A 14,829-nucleotide genomic window follows, 5' to 3' on the forward strand; every position below is an offset into this window, starting at 1 on the left:
ATATACAGAGAAAAACCAGGATAAATGGAGAAAAACGGGGATAAACGGGCCAAACGGGGAAAAACAGAGAAAAACAGAGCCAAAAGGAGATAAATGGGGCAAAAAACGGGATAAACGGGGCAAAAATGGGGCCAAACAGGGATAAATGGGGCCGAGAGGGGCAAAACCGGCGATAAACGGAGAAGCCAGACCTGAATACCGCCAAAACCAGCCCAAAACCAGCCCCAAAGCGGGGCCAAACCAGGCCCCAAATACTCCCTAAACCGGCCCAAATGCCCCAAAAAACCCCAAAACCAGCCATAGAACCAGCCCCAAACGCAGGCCCAGAACAGGCCCAAAATACTCCCTAAATTAGCCAAAAATGCCCCAAAACTAGCCCCAGAACACCCCAAAATCCCCAAAAACCAGCCCCAGAACACCCCAAAAAACCCCAAAACTGGCCCCAAAATAGAACCAAAACGAGGCCCCAAACCACCCAAAATCACCCCAAACCACCCCAAAACCAGCCCCAGAATGTCCCAAAAACCCCAAACCCACCCCAGAACGCCCCAAAAGGCCCCAGAATAGAACCAAACCCAGGGCCAAAACTAGGCCCCAAACCGCCCCAAAACCGCCCCAAACCGCCCCAAACCACCCCAAACTGCCCCAAATCACCTCAAACACCCCAAAATGCCCCAAACCACCCCAAAACCACCCCAAACCGCCCCAAACCGCCCCAAAACCACCCCAAACCACCCCAAACCGCCCCAAAACCACCCCAAACCGCCCCAAAACCGCCCCAAACCGCCCCAAAACCACCCCAAACCGCCCCAAACCGCCCCAAAACCACCCCAAACCGCCCCAAAACCGCCCCAAACCGCCCCAAAACCGCCCCAAAACCGCCCCAAACCGCCCCAAAACCGCCTCAAACCGCCCCAAAACCACCCCAAATCACCCCAAACCTCCCCAAATCACCCCAAACCACCCCAAAACCACCCCAAACCACCCTAAAACCTCCCCAAAACCACCCCCAAACCGCCCCAAAACCACCCCAAAACCACCCCAAACCACCCCAAAACCACCCTAAAACCGCCCCAAACCACCCCAAATCACCTCAAACCCCCCAAAATGGCCCAAACCAGCCGGACCCCGCCGACGTCACCAACATTTATTTGTTCGTATTTACACGGCGGGGGTGGGGGCTGCCCCGCCCGGGGGTTTTGGGGTCCCCGCCCGGGGGTTTTGGGGTCCCCTCCCGGTGTCCCCCCTCCCCTCTTGGGGTCCCCAACGTCACAGCCGCGCGCGGGGGCGAAATTCCCGATTCTCCCCCGATCCCACAACAGGCAGGGACCCCCTGGGACCCCAAAAAACCCCCGGGGACCCCCCAAAAACCCCCGGGGGACCCCCCAAAAACCCCTCCCTTGGGGACCCCTCCCCAGCACAGTCCCAGGCGGGGAACTGGGGACAAACCCGAGGGTTTTGGGGTCAGAAAAGGGGAAATGTGTCCCTTTGTGGGGTTAGGGGGATCTTCCCACCCCAAAACACCCCGGGGACCCCCCAAAACCTCCGCCTTGGGGACCCCTCCCCAGCACAGTCCCAGGCGGGGAATTGGGGACAGACCCGAGGGTTTTGGGGTCAGAAAAGGGGAAATGTGTCCCTTTGTGGGGTTAGGGGGATCTTCCCACCCCAAAACACCCCGGGGACCCCCAAAAAACCCCCGGGGACCCCCCAAAACCTCCGCCTTGGGGACCCCTCCCCAGCACAGTCCCAGGTGGGGAATTGGGGACAGACCCGAGGGGTTTGGGGTCAGAAAAGGGGAAACCCGTCCCTTTGTAAGGTCAGGGGGATCTTCCCACCCCAAACCCCCTGGAGAGCACCCCGGGACCCCCAAATTCTGGCTCCGCCACCCCTGATGGGGATCCCCCTCCCCAAAACAGACCCAGGCGGGGAACTGGGGACAGACCCGAGGGTTTTGGGGTCAGGAAAGGGGAAACCCGTCCGGTTGTGGGGCCGAGGGGATCATCCCACCCCAAAACATGCGGGGAGCACCCAGGGACCCCAAAACCCCCCCGGGACCCCCAAACCCCCCCGGGACCCCCAAACCCCCCCCTCTGCCGGGCCCCCCCTCCCCGGCCCGGTCCCGGGCGGGGTTCGGGGGCGGGGCCGAGGTTTTGGGGCAGAAAAGGGGGAATCCGTGGGGCTGTGGGGTCGGGGCTCCCGCGCTGGCTGTGGGGTCGGGGTTTGGCACGCGACGCAGCCCTTCGGGGTCCCGGGGCCCTGCGGGGACACCCCGCTGTGGGGTGGGGGTCCCCGCAGGGAGGAGACCCCAAAACCCGGCCTGGCTTTGGGGCAGCCCCTCCCCAACACTCAATCCCCTTTTTGGGGCCATTCCCCCAACCCTATAATTCCCTTTTTGGGGTTTTTCCCCAACCCTTCCATCCCCTTTTTGGGGCCATTTTCCAAACCCTTTAATTCCCTTTTTGGGGCCATTCCCCCTCCCCAACCCTTTAACCCCCTCTGTTTTGGGGTCTGGGCTGTCCCCCAAATGTCCCTTTTTGGGGACACCCCAACCCTTCATCCCTCGCTCTTTTGGGGTCCCCTAATTGTGCCTTATTGAGGACACCCCAAACCCTTTAACGCCGGGTTTTTGGGGTCCCCCAAATCTCCCTTTTGGGGACACCTCGAACCCTTTAACCCCGGCTCTTTTTGGGGTCTGGGGTGTCCCCCAAATCTCCCTTTTTGGGGACACCCCAACCCTTTAACCCCGGCTCTTTTGGGGTCCCCCAAATCTCCCTTTTGGGGACACCCCAAACCCTTTAACCCCGCCCTCTTTTGGGGTCCCCTAATTGTCCCTTTTTGAGGACACCCCAAACCCTTTAACACCGGGTTTTTGGGGTCCCCCAAATCTCCATTTTAGGGACACCCCAAACCCTTTAACGCCGGGTTTTTGGGGTCCCCTAAATCTCCATTTTAGGGACACCCCAAACCCTTTAACGCCGCGTTTTTTGGGGTCCCCCAAATCCCCCTTTTTGGGGTTCCCCCCTCCCCCCGCCCCCCGTCCCCGGCAGTTTTGGGGTCGGGTCCCTTTGGGGTGCCCTCACCTGCGGCCCTATGTCACCTCCTCGGCCGTGTCCTCGGGGCCGTTCTGCTCGCCGCCCCCCGGCGCCGCTTTTGGGGGCCGCGGGCTCGGCTTTTTGGGGTTCGCCGCCCTCCTGCGGGGCCTCGGGGGGGCTGGGGCCCTGCGGGGCGACAGTTGGGGTGCCCCCGAGATTTTTGGGGTGCCCCGCAGTTTTTGGGGTCCCCGCGTGGTTTTTGGGGTCCCCGAGGTTTTGGGGTTCCCGTGGTTTTTGGGGTTCCCGTGGTTTTGGGGTTCCTGGGTATTTTATGGGGATCCCCCCCCCTGCAGTTTTTGGGGTCCCCCCTCGGATTTTGGGATTCCTGAGGTTTTAGGATTTTTATGGGTTTGGGATTCCCGAGGTTTTTGGGATCCCTGTGTTTTTTGTGGGGATCCCCCCTCGGTTTTTGGGGTCCCCCCCTCGGTTTTTGGGATTCCTGGATTTTGGGGTCCCCGTGGTTTTTGGGATTCTCGTGGTTTTGGGGTTCCTGTGGTTTTTGTGGGGATCCCCCCCTTGGTTTTTGGGGTCTCCCCTCAGAATTTGGGATTCCTGAGGTTTTGGGGTCCCTACGATTTGGGGGATTCTTGTGGGTTTGGGATTTTTATGGGTTTGGGATTCCCGAGGTTTTTGGGATCCCTGTGTTTTTTGTGGGGATCCCCCCTCGGTTTTTGGGGTCCCCCCTCGGTTTTTGGGATTCCTGGGGTTTTGGGATTTTTATGGGTTTTGGGATTCTCGTGGTTTTTGGGATTCCTGAGGTTTCGGGGGTCCCCGTGGTTTTTGGGATTGCCGAGGTTTTGGGATTTTCACGTTTTTTTGGGATTCTCATGGTTTTGGTGTTTCCCTCCTGGTTTTTTGGGGACTCCTGCAGTTTTTTGGGGACCCCCCCCAGGGTTTTTGGATCCCCGTGGTTTTTTGGGACTCTGAGTTTTTTGGGGAACTCTCCCTGGTTTTGGGGACCCTCCTGTTTTTGGGGATCTTAGTGATTTTTGGATTTCCCGTGGTTTTTTGGGATTCCCGTGGCTTTTAGGGACACCCCCCCCCCCCCCGTTTTTGGGGACCCCTCTTGGTTTTTGGGGACTCCGGTGGCTTTTGGGATTCCTGTGTTTTTTAGGGCTCCCGCGGTTTTTTTGGGATTCCTGCGATTTTTGGGGATTCCCGCGGGGTTTTTTTTGGGATTCCCGCAGTTTTTGGGGATTCCCGCAGTTTTTGGGGTCCCCACTGCGGGGTTTTGGGGTCCCCACCTGGTCGTTGCCCTCGGGGGGGCTCCTGCAGACGATGTCGCTGTACTGGGGCTCCCCGGGGCTCTCCTCGGGCGGCGCCGTGGGCGTGGCGGCTGCGGGAAACGGGGCGAAAACGGGGGAAAACGGGAAAAATGGGGGAAATGGGAAAAAACACGGGGAAAATGGGGAAAAATGGGAATAAAAACGGGGGAAAATGGGAATAAAACCAGGGAAAATGGGAATAAAAACAGGGAAAATAGGAAAAATGGGGAAAATGGGAAAACAGGACAACAAGAAAATGGGTAAATGGGAAAATGAGAAAAATGGGAAAAATCAGAGCCGGGAACTGGGGAGTTGTGGAATTGGGGAGTTGGGATTTGGGAACTGGGGAATTAGGAACTGGAAATTGGGACTTGGGGATTGGGAATTGGGATTCGGGGATTTGGGGATTTGGGAGCTGGGAATTAGAAATTGGGAATTGGGATTTGGGGATTGGGATTGTGATTTGGGATTGGGATTGGGGATGGGGATTGGGGATTTGGGATTGGAATTGGGATTTGGGATTGGATTTGGGATTGGATTTGGGATCGGGATTGGATTGGGATTGGGGGTTTGGGATTGGATTTGGGATTGGGATTTGGGATTGGGATTTGGGATTGGGTTTGGGATTGGGGATTGGGATTGGGTTTGGGATTGGGGTTTGGGATTGGGATTGGGTTTCGGTTTGGGATCGGGTTTGGGTTTGGATCGGGATTCGGGGTTTGGGTTTGGGGCTGCCCACCTGCCTCGGCCGCCTTCTCGCTGTTGACCCTCCAGCACCAGAAGGCGCCGCCCAGGCCCACGGCCAGCAGGACCAGCGCCAGCACCACGTAGCCCGAGGTGGAGAAGGCCGAGGGACCCCCTGGCAGCGCCCGGGGACAGGGACAGCGTGCCAGGCACCGGGCACCGGGGTGCCACCCGCGGGTGCCAGCCCGCCGGGCCACCCGGGGGTGTCACCTCAGCTGTGTCATCTTGGCTGTGTCACCTCAGCTGTGCCACCCCAGCTGTGTCACCCTGGCCATGCCACCCCAGGTGTGTCACCTCAGCTGAGCCACCCAGGTGTGTCACCTCAGCTGTGTCACCTCAGCCATGTCACCCAAGTGTGCCACCTTGGCCGTGCCACCCTCAGCTGTGCCACCCCTGGGCTGTGCCACCCCAGGTGTGTCACCCTTGGCCATGCCACCCTCAACTGAGCCACCCCAGGTGTGTCCCCCCGGTCCTGTCCCCCTGGCAGTGCCACCCAGCTCTGTCCCCCACCCCGGCAGTGCCACCCTGGCTGTCCCCGGCTGTCCCCCTGGCAGTGCCACCCGCCTGTCCCCGCGGGTGCCACCCCCTGTGCCCCCGTCCCTCACCTCCGCCCTGGCACAGGCTCTGCAGGTCGAACAGGGCGACCTTGTGGTCGGCGGGGTTGCTGACGGTGCAGGCGTAGGTGGCGTTGGTGGCGGCGGGTGGCAGTGCCACGCGCAGGGTGGTGCCGTCGGGGGACAGCTGGTGGCGCCCGGGGCCCAGCTGGCCCCAGGCCAGGCTGTCGCGCCGCCAGGTGACATTGACGGCGCCGCGGCCGCTTGCCCTGGCACTGCAGGGTCAGGTTGCACCACTCGAGCGTGCTGGCCAGGAGCTGGCTGCGGGTGCGGGGCGCGGGCACGGCGTCTGCGGGTGCGGAAAATCCCAAAAATGACCCCAAAACCAGCCCCAAACCCTCCCGAGGCATGGCGTCTGCGGGTGGCACCAAAATCCCAAAAATGACCCCAAAAAACAGCCCAAAACCCCCCCAGGCATGGCGTCTGCAAGGGGTGGCACCAAATCCCAAAAATGACCCCAAAACCAGCCCCAAAACCTCCCCGAGGCACGGCCTCTGCGGGTGGCACCGAAATCCCAAAAGAAACCCCAAATATTTGTGCTCCGTGCCTCAGTTTCCCCGCCCAAACCCCTACTTAACCCAATGAATAACGCACTAATTAATTAACTAATTAATTAATTAACAAATCGAGCCTCCCTCACCGTAGACAGTGAGGTTGAAGGCCTGGTCACCCACCAGTCCTGGCCAAAACCCCATTTGTGCTCTGTGCCTCAGTTTCCCCACCCAACCCACAACTCAACTCAACAACTAATTTAATTAATTAACTAATTAATTAGCCGTTCCCCCTTACCATAGATGGACAGGTTGAAGAACTGACTATCCACCAGGGCCGGCCAAAACCCCGTGGTTTGTGCACATTGGTGCTCCGTGCCTCAGTTTCCCCACCCAAACCCCTACTTAACCCAATCAATAATACACTAATTAATTAACCAATTAATTAGCCATTCCCCCTCACCGTAGACAGTCAGGTTGAAGGCCTGGTCCTCCACCAGGGCTGACCAAACCCCATTTGTGCTCTGTGACTCAGTTTCCCCACCCAAGCCCCGTCTAAGTCAGTGATTAATTTAATTAATTTAACTAATTAATTAGCCGTTTCCCTCTCACCGTAGACGGTGAGGTTGAAGGCCTGGTCCTCCACCAGGGCGGGCTGCAGCTTGATCCTGGCGGCGAAGACGCCGCTGTCGCCGCGCTGCAGCAGCCGCAGCCGCAGCGCCGTGGCCCCCGCGGGCTCCAGGCGCCGCCCGAAGCGGTCGCGCGGGTCCGGCCGCTCGAAGCCCCCCGCGCCCACCTCGGCCACCTGGATGGTGGCACCGCCGCCGCCCGAGAAGCTCCACTCGATCTCCTTCACCGTCTGTTGGGCAGCAGCGCCGGCGACAGCAGCACGGAGCCGCCGAGCACGCCGTGAACCTGCCGGGGCGGGGCGCGGCTCTGCCCGAACAGCAGCTCTGTGACAGAAAAATGGCACCTGAGAGGGCTTGGGGACATCTGGGGACATCTGGGGACATCTGGGGACATCCTTGTTGGGGGTGACAGCAGCATGGAGCCGCCCAGCACGCCGTGAACCTGCTGGGGCGGGGCACGGGTCTGCCCAAACAGCAGCTCTGTGACACAAAATAATGGCACCTGAGAGGGCTTGGGGACATCTGGGGACATCTAGAGATGGTCTGGTGGGGTGGCAGTGCCAGTGACAGCAGCACGGAGCCAACCAGGACATCATGAACCCGCCCAAGACGCCGTGAACTGCCGGGGCGGGGCACGGGACTGCCCAAACAGCAGCTCTGTGACACAAAATAATGGCACCTGAGAGGGCTTGGGGACATCTGGGGACACTTGGGGACATCTGGGGACCGTTTTGTTGGAGGTGGCAGCAGCACGGAGCCGCTGAGCACGCCTTGAACCTGCCCAGGACTGGCCAAACACCAGCTCTGCCACACAAAAATGTCACCACAGGGGTTTGGGGACAACTGGGGACACTTGGGGACATGTGGGGGACACTTGGGACCTCCTTCTTGGGGGTGGCACAGCACGGAGCCGCCCAGGACGGCGTTCACCTGCCCAGGATTGGCTGCAGAGCAGCTCTGGGTCACAAAATGTCACCAGAGGGGATCTGGGGACAACTGGGGACATCAGGGGATGTCTGGGGGCGTTTTTTAGGACGTTTGGGGAGCATTTTGAGGGTGTTTGGGGGCTTTTAGGGACACTTGGGGGCATTTTGGGAACTTTTTAGGATGTTTGGGGACATTTGGAGCCATTTGAGGGCATTTTGGGGACATTTGGGGACATTTGGGGACGTCTGGGGAGGAAGAGGAGGAAGAGGAGGAGGAGGAGCGTCCTGGCAGCGGCCTTGGCCGCGTTCGGAGCCGTCGGTGTCGTCAAAAAAAAAGCAGAAATTTTGGGGCAAAGCGGCCCAAAAAGGTGAATCAATCCAGGAGAGGAATTTCCTCCCACAAGAGAAGGCAAGGCGGAAATTTTGGGGGAAAAAGCGGCAGAAAAGGGGAATTCAAAAGGGGAATTCTTGCGGGTTTGGAGCGGTGTGCGAAGCGGGCGTTGCCAAAAAGAGAGGGAAAAGCAGAAATTTTGGGGAAAAATCGGCAAAAACGGCAAATGCACAAACGTGGGGTCTCTGAGCCTCCAAAAAAGCGAGGGGAAGGCAGAGGTTTTGGGGGAAAAATCGGCCAAAAAGGTCAAAAGCTAAAAACTACAGGTTCAGATGCGGCCCCATCTGAACTCGGGGCTCTCACCAGAACAACGCTCCAGGAGAGACTGGGTGGAATTCCCAGCCAGAATCTCCAAAACCTCATTTTCTGCCTCAAAACGCGCCTCCTGCCAGAGCCCTGCGGAAAACCGAGAACGGGGGAGGTTTTTTGGGGAGAATTTCTGAAAAATTGGGGTTTTGGGGGCTGAATTTCTGCAAAATTCCGGGTTTTTGGGGGAGGAGAATTTCCACAAAAATGGAGTTTATTTGGGGTAGAATTTCTGCAGAATTGGGGGGGGTTAGGGTAGAATTTCTGCAAAATTTGGGGAATTTTGGGGCAGAATTTCTGCAAATTCGGGGGTTTTGTGCTTTTTTGGGTTTTATTTGGGGTAGAATTTCTGCAAATTTGGGGATTTTGGGGCAGAATTTCTGCAAAATTGGGTTTTTTTTGGGGCAGAATTTTACCCAATTCCTGCTCCCAGGAGCCGCTGGGCAGCTCCAGGCAGGGATAAAACCCCAAAAATTTTGGGATTGGCGATTCCCCCCGGGCCGGGCCCTGATCCCAGCCCGGGGGAAAGTGCTGAGATTCCATTTGGGGATTTTTTTTTTTGGCATTTCCCTGGAAAAATTGCACTCGGCGCCGCCTCCCCCGCTCCTGGCAGCGCCCTCCCCCCGCCAAGCTGTCACCTGCGCCACCCCCGCGTCCTGGCACCGGAACCTCGGGAATCATCCCGGGAATTCGGGAATTTCGGGAATCATTCCGGGAATTTCGGGGCCAGCGGGGATGGGACGGGCCCGGGACATTCCCGGTGTCCCCTCCCGGTCCTTGTCCCGATGAAACCGGGGCTCAGCCCGGGCGGCGCTCGGTGCAGTTCCGTTTGGCCCGGGTTTGACTCCTGCTTTTCCCGGGTTTAATTCCTGCTTTTCCCGGGTTTAAATTCCTGCTTTTCCCGGGTTTAATTCCTGTTTTCCCGGGTTTGACTCCTGCTTTTCCCGGGTTTAATTCCTGTTTTCCCGGTTTAATTCCTGCTTTTCCCAGGTTTGATTCCTGCTTTTCCCAGGTTTGATTCCTGCTTTTCCCAGGTTTGATTCCTGCTTTTTCCTAAGTTTCATCCTTGTTCATCCCGGGTTTCATCCCTGCTCATCCCGGGATTGATTCCTGCTTTTCCCGGGTTTGATTCCTGCTTTCCCCAGTCTTTCCCAGGTTTAATTCCTGCTTTTCCCGAGTTTCATCCCTGCTCATCCGGGTTTCACCCCTGCTTTCCCCGGGTTTCATCCCTGCTTTTCCAGCCCGACTTTAAACCCGAGGGAATTTTTGAGCGCTCGGTGAAGTTTTTCGGGGGGTGAAGCAGCAGGGGGGGATGCTGAGAGCAAGGAGGGGCTGGGGAAGGAATTCCAAAACCCCCCGGAATTCCAAACCCCTCTCCCGAATCCCCAGACCCGCTCCCCCTCTCCATCCCCCCCATTTCCTCTGCAGCCCCCCGGGGGCTCCCTGAGCTTTTCCCGGGATTTTTTCCCCCTTTTCCCACCCCGGGATTCGGGAGGAGCGGGGGGATGCTCGGCCCCTCCCGCGCCAAGCGCCGCCCCGGCTCAGCCTGTTTATCCCAGATTTTGGTTTTTTTGGGAGCACGAGGCTCTCCCGCAGCGCGGAGAGGAGGGAGGAGGCAGAGCGGGATCCATCCCTGCTCCCAGTCCACCCCAAACCTCCGAAAACGCCCCAAAATCAACTCCAGCCTCGTTTTAACCCGCGGCGCTTCCCCCCGAGCCGGGCTCTGCTTCTCCTCGCTTCCCACGCTCCAAATCCCGGGAATTGATTTTTTTCCCACCTTTCCGGGCTGGTTTTTTTGGAGCATCACCTGGCGGCACCATCCCCGCCCGGCCCCGCCAGGCCAATAATCAGCGAGGCAAATGAACCCCGTAATTAACGCTGCCCGTCCGAGCGGCCGCTTTCCCGCAGGAATGTTCCCGGAGGGGATTGAGGGGAATTCTGGAATCTTTGGGAATTCCGGGGGGATCCCGCTCCCGGCTTTACGTAAGGAGCCGCTCCCCGACCCCGGCGAGGAAAAAAAAATAATAAATCGCAGCCCCCCCCAATCAAAAAAAAAACCCAAAAAAATCCGCGTGGGGGAGCCGGGGCCGCTGGATGCGGAATTCCAGAGCTTTCCAGGGAGCGGGGGGGGCCCGGCCCGAGCCCCCCGGGGGTCCCGCGGGTCGCCCCCCACTCACCTGGGCCGAGCCCCAGCAGCGCCAGGAGCAGCGAGGGCAGGCGCGACCCCCGCGGCGCTCCCCGCTCCATCCCCGCCGGCTTTGGGGTTGTTTTCCCGGGAATTGGCTCGGCCGGCTCGGCTCGGAGCGGGAATCAGCGGCCGGAGCGGCGAGGAGGAGGAGGAGGAGGAGGAGGAGGAGGAGGAGGAGGAGGAGGGGGAGGAAGGAGGAGCGACCACCCCGGAGCCGCAGCCCGCGGGGCGCGGAGCATCGCGGGGCTCGGGGCTCGGGAGAGCCGGGGGGACCGGGAGTTGGGGGGGAAATCTGGGAATTGGGGGGAAATCTGGGAATTGGGGGGGAAAAACGGGAATTGGGGGGGAATCTGGGAATTGGGGGGGAATATGGGAATTGGGGGGGAGAAAACGGGAATTGGGGGGGGAAATCTGGGAATTGGGGGGAGAAGAACGGGAATGGGGGGGGAAAAACGGGAATGAAATCTGGGAATTGGGGGGGGAATAAACCGGGAACGGGGCAAATAAACCGGGAGTGGGGGGGAAATAAAGCGGGAATGGGGGGGAAAAAACACCGGCAATAGGGCGGAAAAACGGGAATGGGAGGAAATAAACCGGGAAAAGGGGGGAAATAAACGGGAATGGGGGGAAATAACCCGGGAATGGGGGGCAGAAAAACACCGGGGATAGGGGGAGAATGGGAGAAATAGGGGGGAAATCGGGGGGGAAAAACGGGAACGGGGAAAGTGCGGGAGCGGGGGAAAAATCCCCGGGAAGGGGGGGAATGCGGGAATGGGGGGGAAAAATCCCCGGGAAGGGGAATGCGGGGATGGGGGGGAAGCCCCGGGATCGGGAGCGGGAGCGGGCGGAGCGCGCGGTGATGGCGGGGGCTGCGCTGAGCCCGAGCCGGATCAGAGCCCGGATCAGAGCCCGGATCAGAGCCCGGATCAGAGCCCGGATCAGCGCCCGCGACAGCTCCGGGGGGGAAAACACTCCGGGAAAAGAGAATTCCCGCAGTTCCAGAGCGCCCCGGGGCGCTGCAGGGGGTCTGGGGAGGGAGATGCCGGAATCTTCCCTTCCCTTCCCTTCCCTTCCCTTCCCTTCCCTTCCCTTCCCTTCCCTTCCCTTCCTTCCCTTCCCTTCCTTCCCTTCCCTTCCCTTCCCTTCCTTCCCTTCCCTTCCCTTCCCCTCCCCTCCCCTCCCAAATTCCCTTTCCTTTTCCCCAAAACTTTGGGGTGTTGGCCTTCCCTTCCCCTCCCCTCCCCTCCCAAATTCCCTTTCCTTTTCCCCAAAACTTTGGGGGTGTTGGGAATGCGGGGCTGGCACACAAGGGGTTAATCCCAGCTTTGTTTTTCCCGGATTTTTGTTTTTTGAGGAATTCCCCCCCATGGACAAGGAGCGGCCGGGTGTCCCAAAAAAAAAAATCGAATTTTGGTGCCCCAGATCCCTCCAGGATTCACCTTGTCCCCCCTCTCATCCCCAAAAAAAAAAAACCCTGGGAAAAGGAATGAGGGTCCCGGGCTGGGCTAATTAACAGCAATTAAGGGTTAATGAGGGGTTAATGACGGGCGATGAAACCTCTGGAATTCCAGGAGGGAGAGAGGGAAAAGCTTGGAGCGAAGCCCGGCCCGGGAAACTCAGAATTCCTGGAAGGAAAATTGAATTTATTCCAAAACAGTCCAGGATCCAAGGTGAAACAACGCCGGGAACTGGGATGAGGATTCCTTTATTTTTATTTTTTTTGGTTTTATTGGGATCACAGCCAGGAAAACCTGGAAAAACCAGGAAGGAAAAACCATTCCCAAGGCCAGGAATATCCGGAGTTTTAGGGAATCCTGGAATAATTTGGAGCCGAAGTGTCCCAAGCTGGAATTTTAAGGAATTCCCTCTTTTTTTTTCCAGCCCCATTTCCTTGGATCATCTCCTGGGAGATCCTTCCATGTGGAAATGAAGGAATTTGAAGGAATCTTAAAGAATTTGAAGGAATTCCCATTTCTTTCCAGGCCCATTTTCCTCATCCCTGTGATCCTTCCATGTGGAAATTAAGGAAGGTTCAGGAATTTTGAGGCATTTTCAGGAATTTTAAGGATTTTTTTTTTCAGGAATGTTAAGGCACTTTAAAGAATTTTCAGGGAATTCCAAGGGATTTTCAGAAATTTTCAGGGATTTTAAGGGAAATTTAGAGGGATTTTAGGGAATTTTTGAGGAATTTTTTCAGAATTTTCAGGGATTTTAGGGGATTTTTTGGAGGAAATTTTCAGGAATTTTAAGGGATTTTCAAGAATTGGGGAAGGCTCCGTGGGACAGACGGATCCGTCCCCATCCCGGCGCTTTTCCAGAACGTTCCGCAGGGTTGGGCTCGGCCCAGGCCCCAGGTTTGGGGTGAAGGCGCCGAGGGAAAATAAAAACCCCGGGAGGGAGGAATTTGGGGGAAGTTTTGGGGAAATCCGGAGTTTTCTGGGGTGGGGGGAAGGCCTCGATCCACCGGGATCCATCCAAACCCGGGGAAAAGGGAAACAAATCCAGGGTTTGGGCACCCCAAATGCAGGAATGGGAACGCAAATTTAGGGATGGGGAACCCCAAAGCCAGGGGATGAGGGATCCCAAATTCAGGGAAGTGAACCCAAAATCAGTGACTGGACCCCAAATTAAGGGAATGAGGGATTCCAAACTTGGCATGTGAACCGAAATTTAGGGATATGAACCCAAATTTAGGGATTGGGAACCCCAAATCAATTCCAGGGGATGAGGGATCCCAAATTTAGGGATGTTGACCCGAATTCAGGGATGTGAACCCAAAATCAGTGATTGGACACAAAATTAAGGGAATGAGGGATTCCAAACTTGGGATATGAGCCCAAATTCAGGGATGTGACCCCAAAATTAGGGATGTGATCCCAAATCCAGGAATGGAGGACCCCAAACCCCACAGAATTGGGGGAACCCTCAAAGCCCCCTTTGGGACCCCCCAAACCCCCCCGGGGCTGCTCCCCGAGGGCCCAAGCGGGGGGAAAAGGGAGAATTTTGGGATTTTTGTCCCCAAAACCCCCCGGGACCCCAAAATCCCCTCATGGCACGGCGATGACGTCATGGCGAGGCCACGCCCACGACACTATGGCGGGGCGGAAATCTCGCGAGAACGCGCGGTTAATCCCGAGGTCATAAATAGCCCGGCTGAGGGACGCGGCCCTCAGAGCCCGCCCAGCCGGGGGCGGGCGCGGAAGGGGGGGACGCTGCGCTGCGGGCCCGGCTAGGCCGCGTCATGGCGGCGTTCGTGAGGGGAGCGGGGACGAACCCCGGGAATTCCCTCCGGGAATTCGCCAATTCCCCCTTGGAATGGCATCCCAGCCTTGGAGGGACAGCGCTGTCCCCCTGTCCCGCTGTCCCCTGGCTGGGGGCGCGGGAAGAGCCGTGCGGGGAAACTGAGGCACGGTGGATCGCACGTTTCCATTTTTCCGCATCAAATCCTTGAAAATCTCTCCTGATTCCTCCTCTTCCTCTTCCGACAGCCCGCGATTTATGGAGAATTCCAATAAAATTGGTTTATTTTGTCACTTATTGGTGTTTATTATTGGTGTTTATTATTGGTGGTGTTTGGTCACCAGTCGGGGAAGGGAAGGGCTGGAAGGTGAAATTCCAGCGGGACGTGTTAAAAAATGGGATTTTCCTTCCAAAAGCCAAATTCCGGATTCCGGGAGGGAATCCTGATTTAATTATTGGATTAAAATGGGTTTTGTATAAAGGGAGGCACAAGGAAGGAGGAGGCAAAGGATTTGTGAGGAAAATTCCCGGGGAATAAACGGGGATAAAGGCAGGAATAAATCAGATAAATCCCTGGAATGAATTCATCTGGAAGTTTGGATTTTTTAGAATTGTATTGCCAGCAAAACCCCTCCAGGGATTTGAGAACGCTGGAATTGCAGGAATTACGGATGGAAAAGGAAAATATTCCGCTCCATCCATTCCTCAATTCTCCCAGAAAAACAATTAAGGAATGACAAAAATCTCCCTTTTTAGGTAAAATACCCCCCAAAATAAAAAGAAAACTCAGAGCCACTTAAATGTTTTGGTTTTTTTTTTTTACCATTTATATTTATATATATATATATAAAAAAATTAAATATATATAATATATCGTGTTTAAGACTAAAAATATAGTACAGAATATTTAAAAAAAAAAGGAAAATGCAACATAAAAAAAATG

At 56.9% G+C, this 14,829-nt stretch overlaps 1 protein-coding gene across 1 annotated transcript; it reads right to left on the minus strand.

Annotated features, from left to right (window-relative positions):
• Positions 1 to 1,187: 1,187 nt before the first annotated feature.
• LOC135288037 (uncharacterized) lies at positions 1,188 to 10,821 on the minus strand. Its single transcript, XM_064401323.1, is given in 9 exon segments — positions 1,188 to 2,256; positions 3,081 to 3,218; positions 4,337 to 4,428; positions 5,097 to 5,216; positions 5,707 to 5,920; positions 5,922 to 6,004; positions 6,819 to 7,061; positions 7,064 to 7,159; positions 10,636 to 10,821. Coding segments are annotated over 9 exon segments (1,314 nt in total). The 5' UTR covers positions 10,706 to 10,821; the 3' UTR covers positions 1,188 to 1,998.
• Between the last annotated feature and the right edge of the window lie 4,008 nt (positions 10,822 to 14,829).

The sequence above is a fragment of the Passer domesticus genome, chromosome 32 (genome assembly GCF_036417665.1).
Source record: "Passer domesticus isolate bPasDom1 chromosome 32, bPasDom1.hap1, whole genome shotgun sequence".
NCBI classification, from domain to species: Eukaryota; Metazoa; Chordata; class Aves; order Passeriformes; family Passeridae; genus Passer; species Passer domesticus.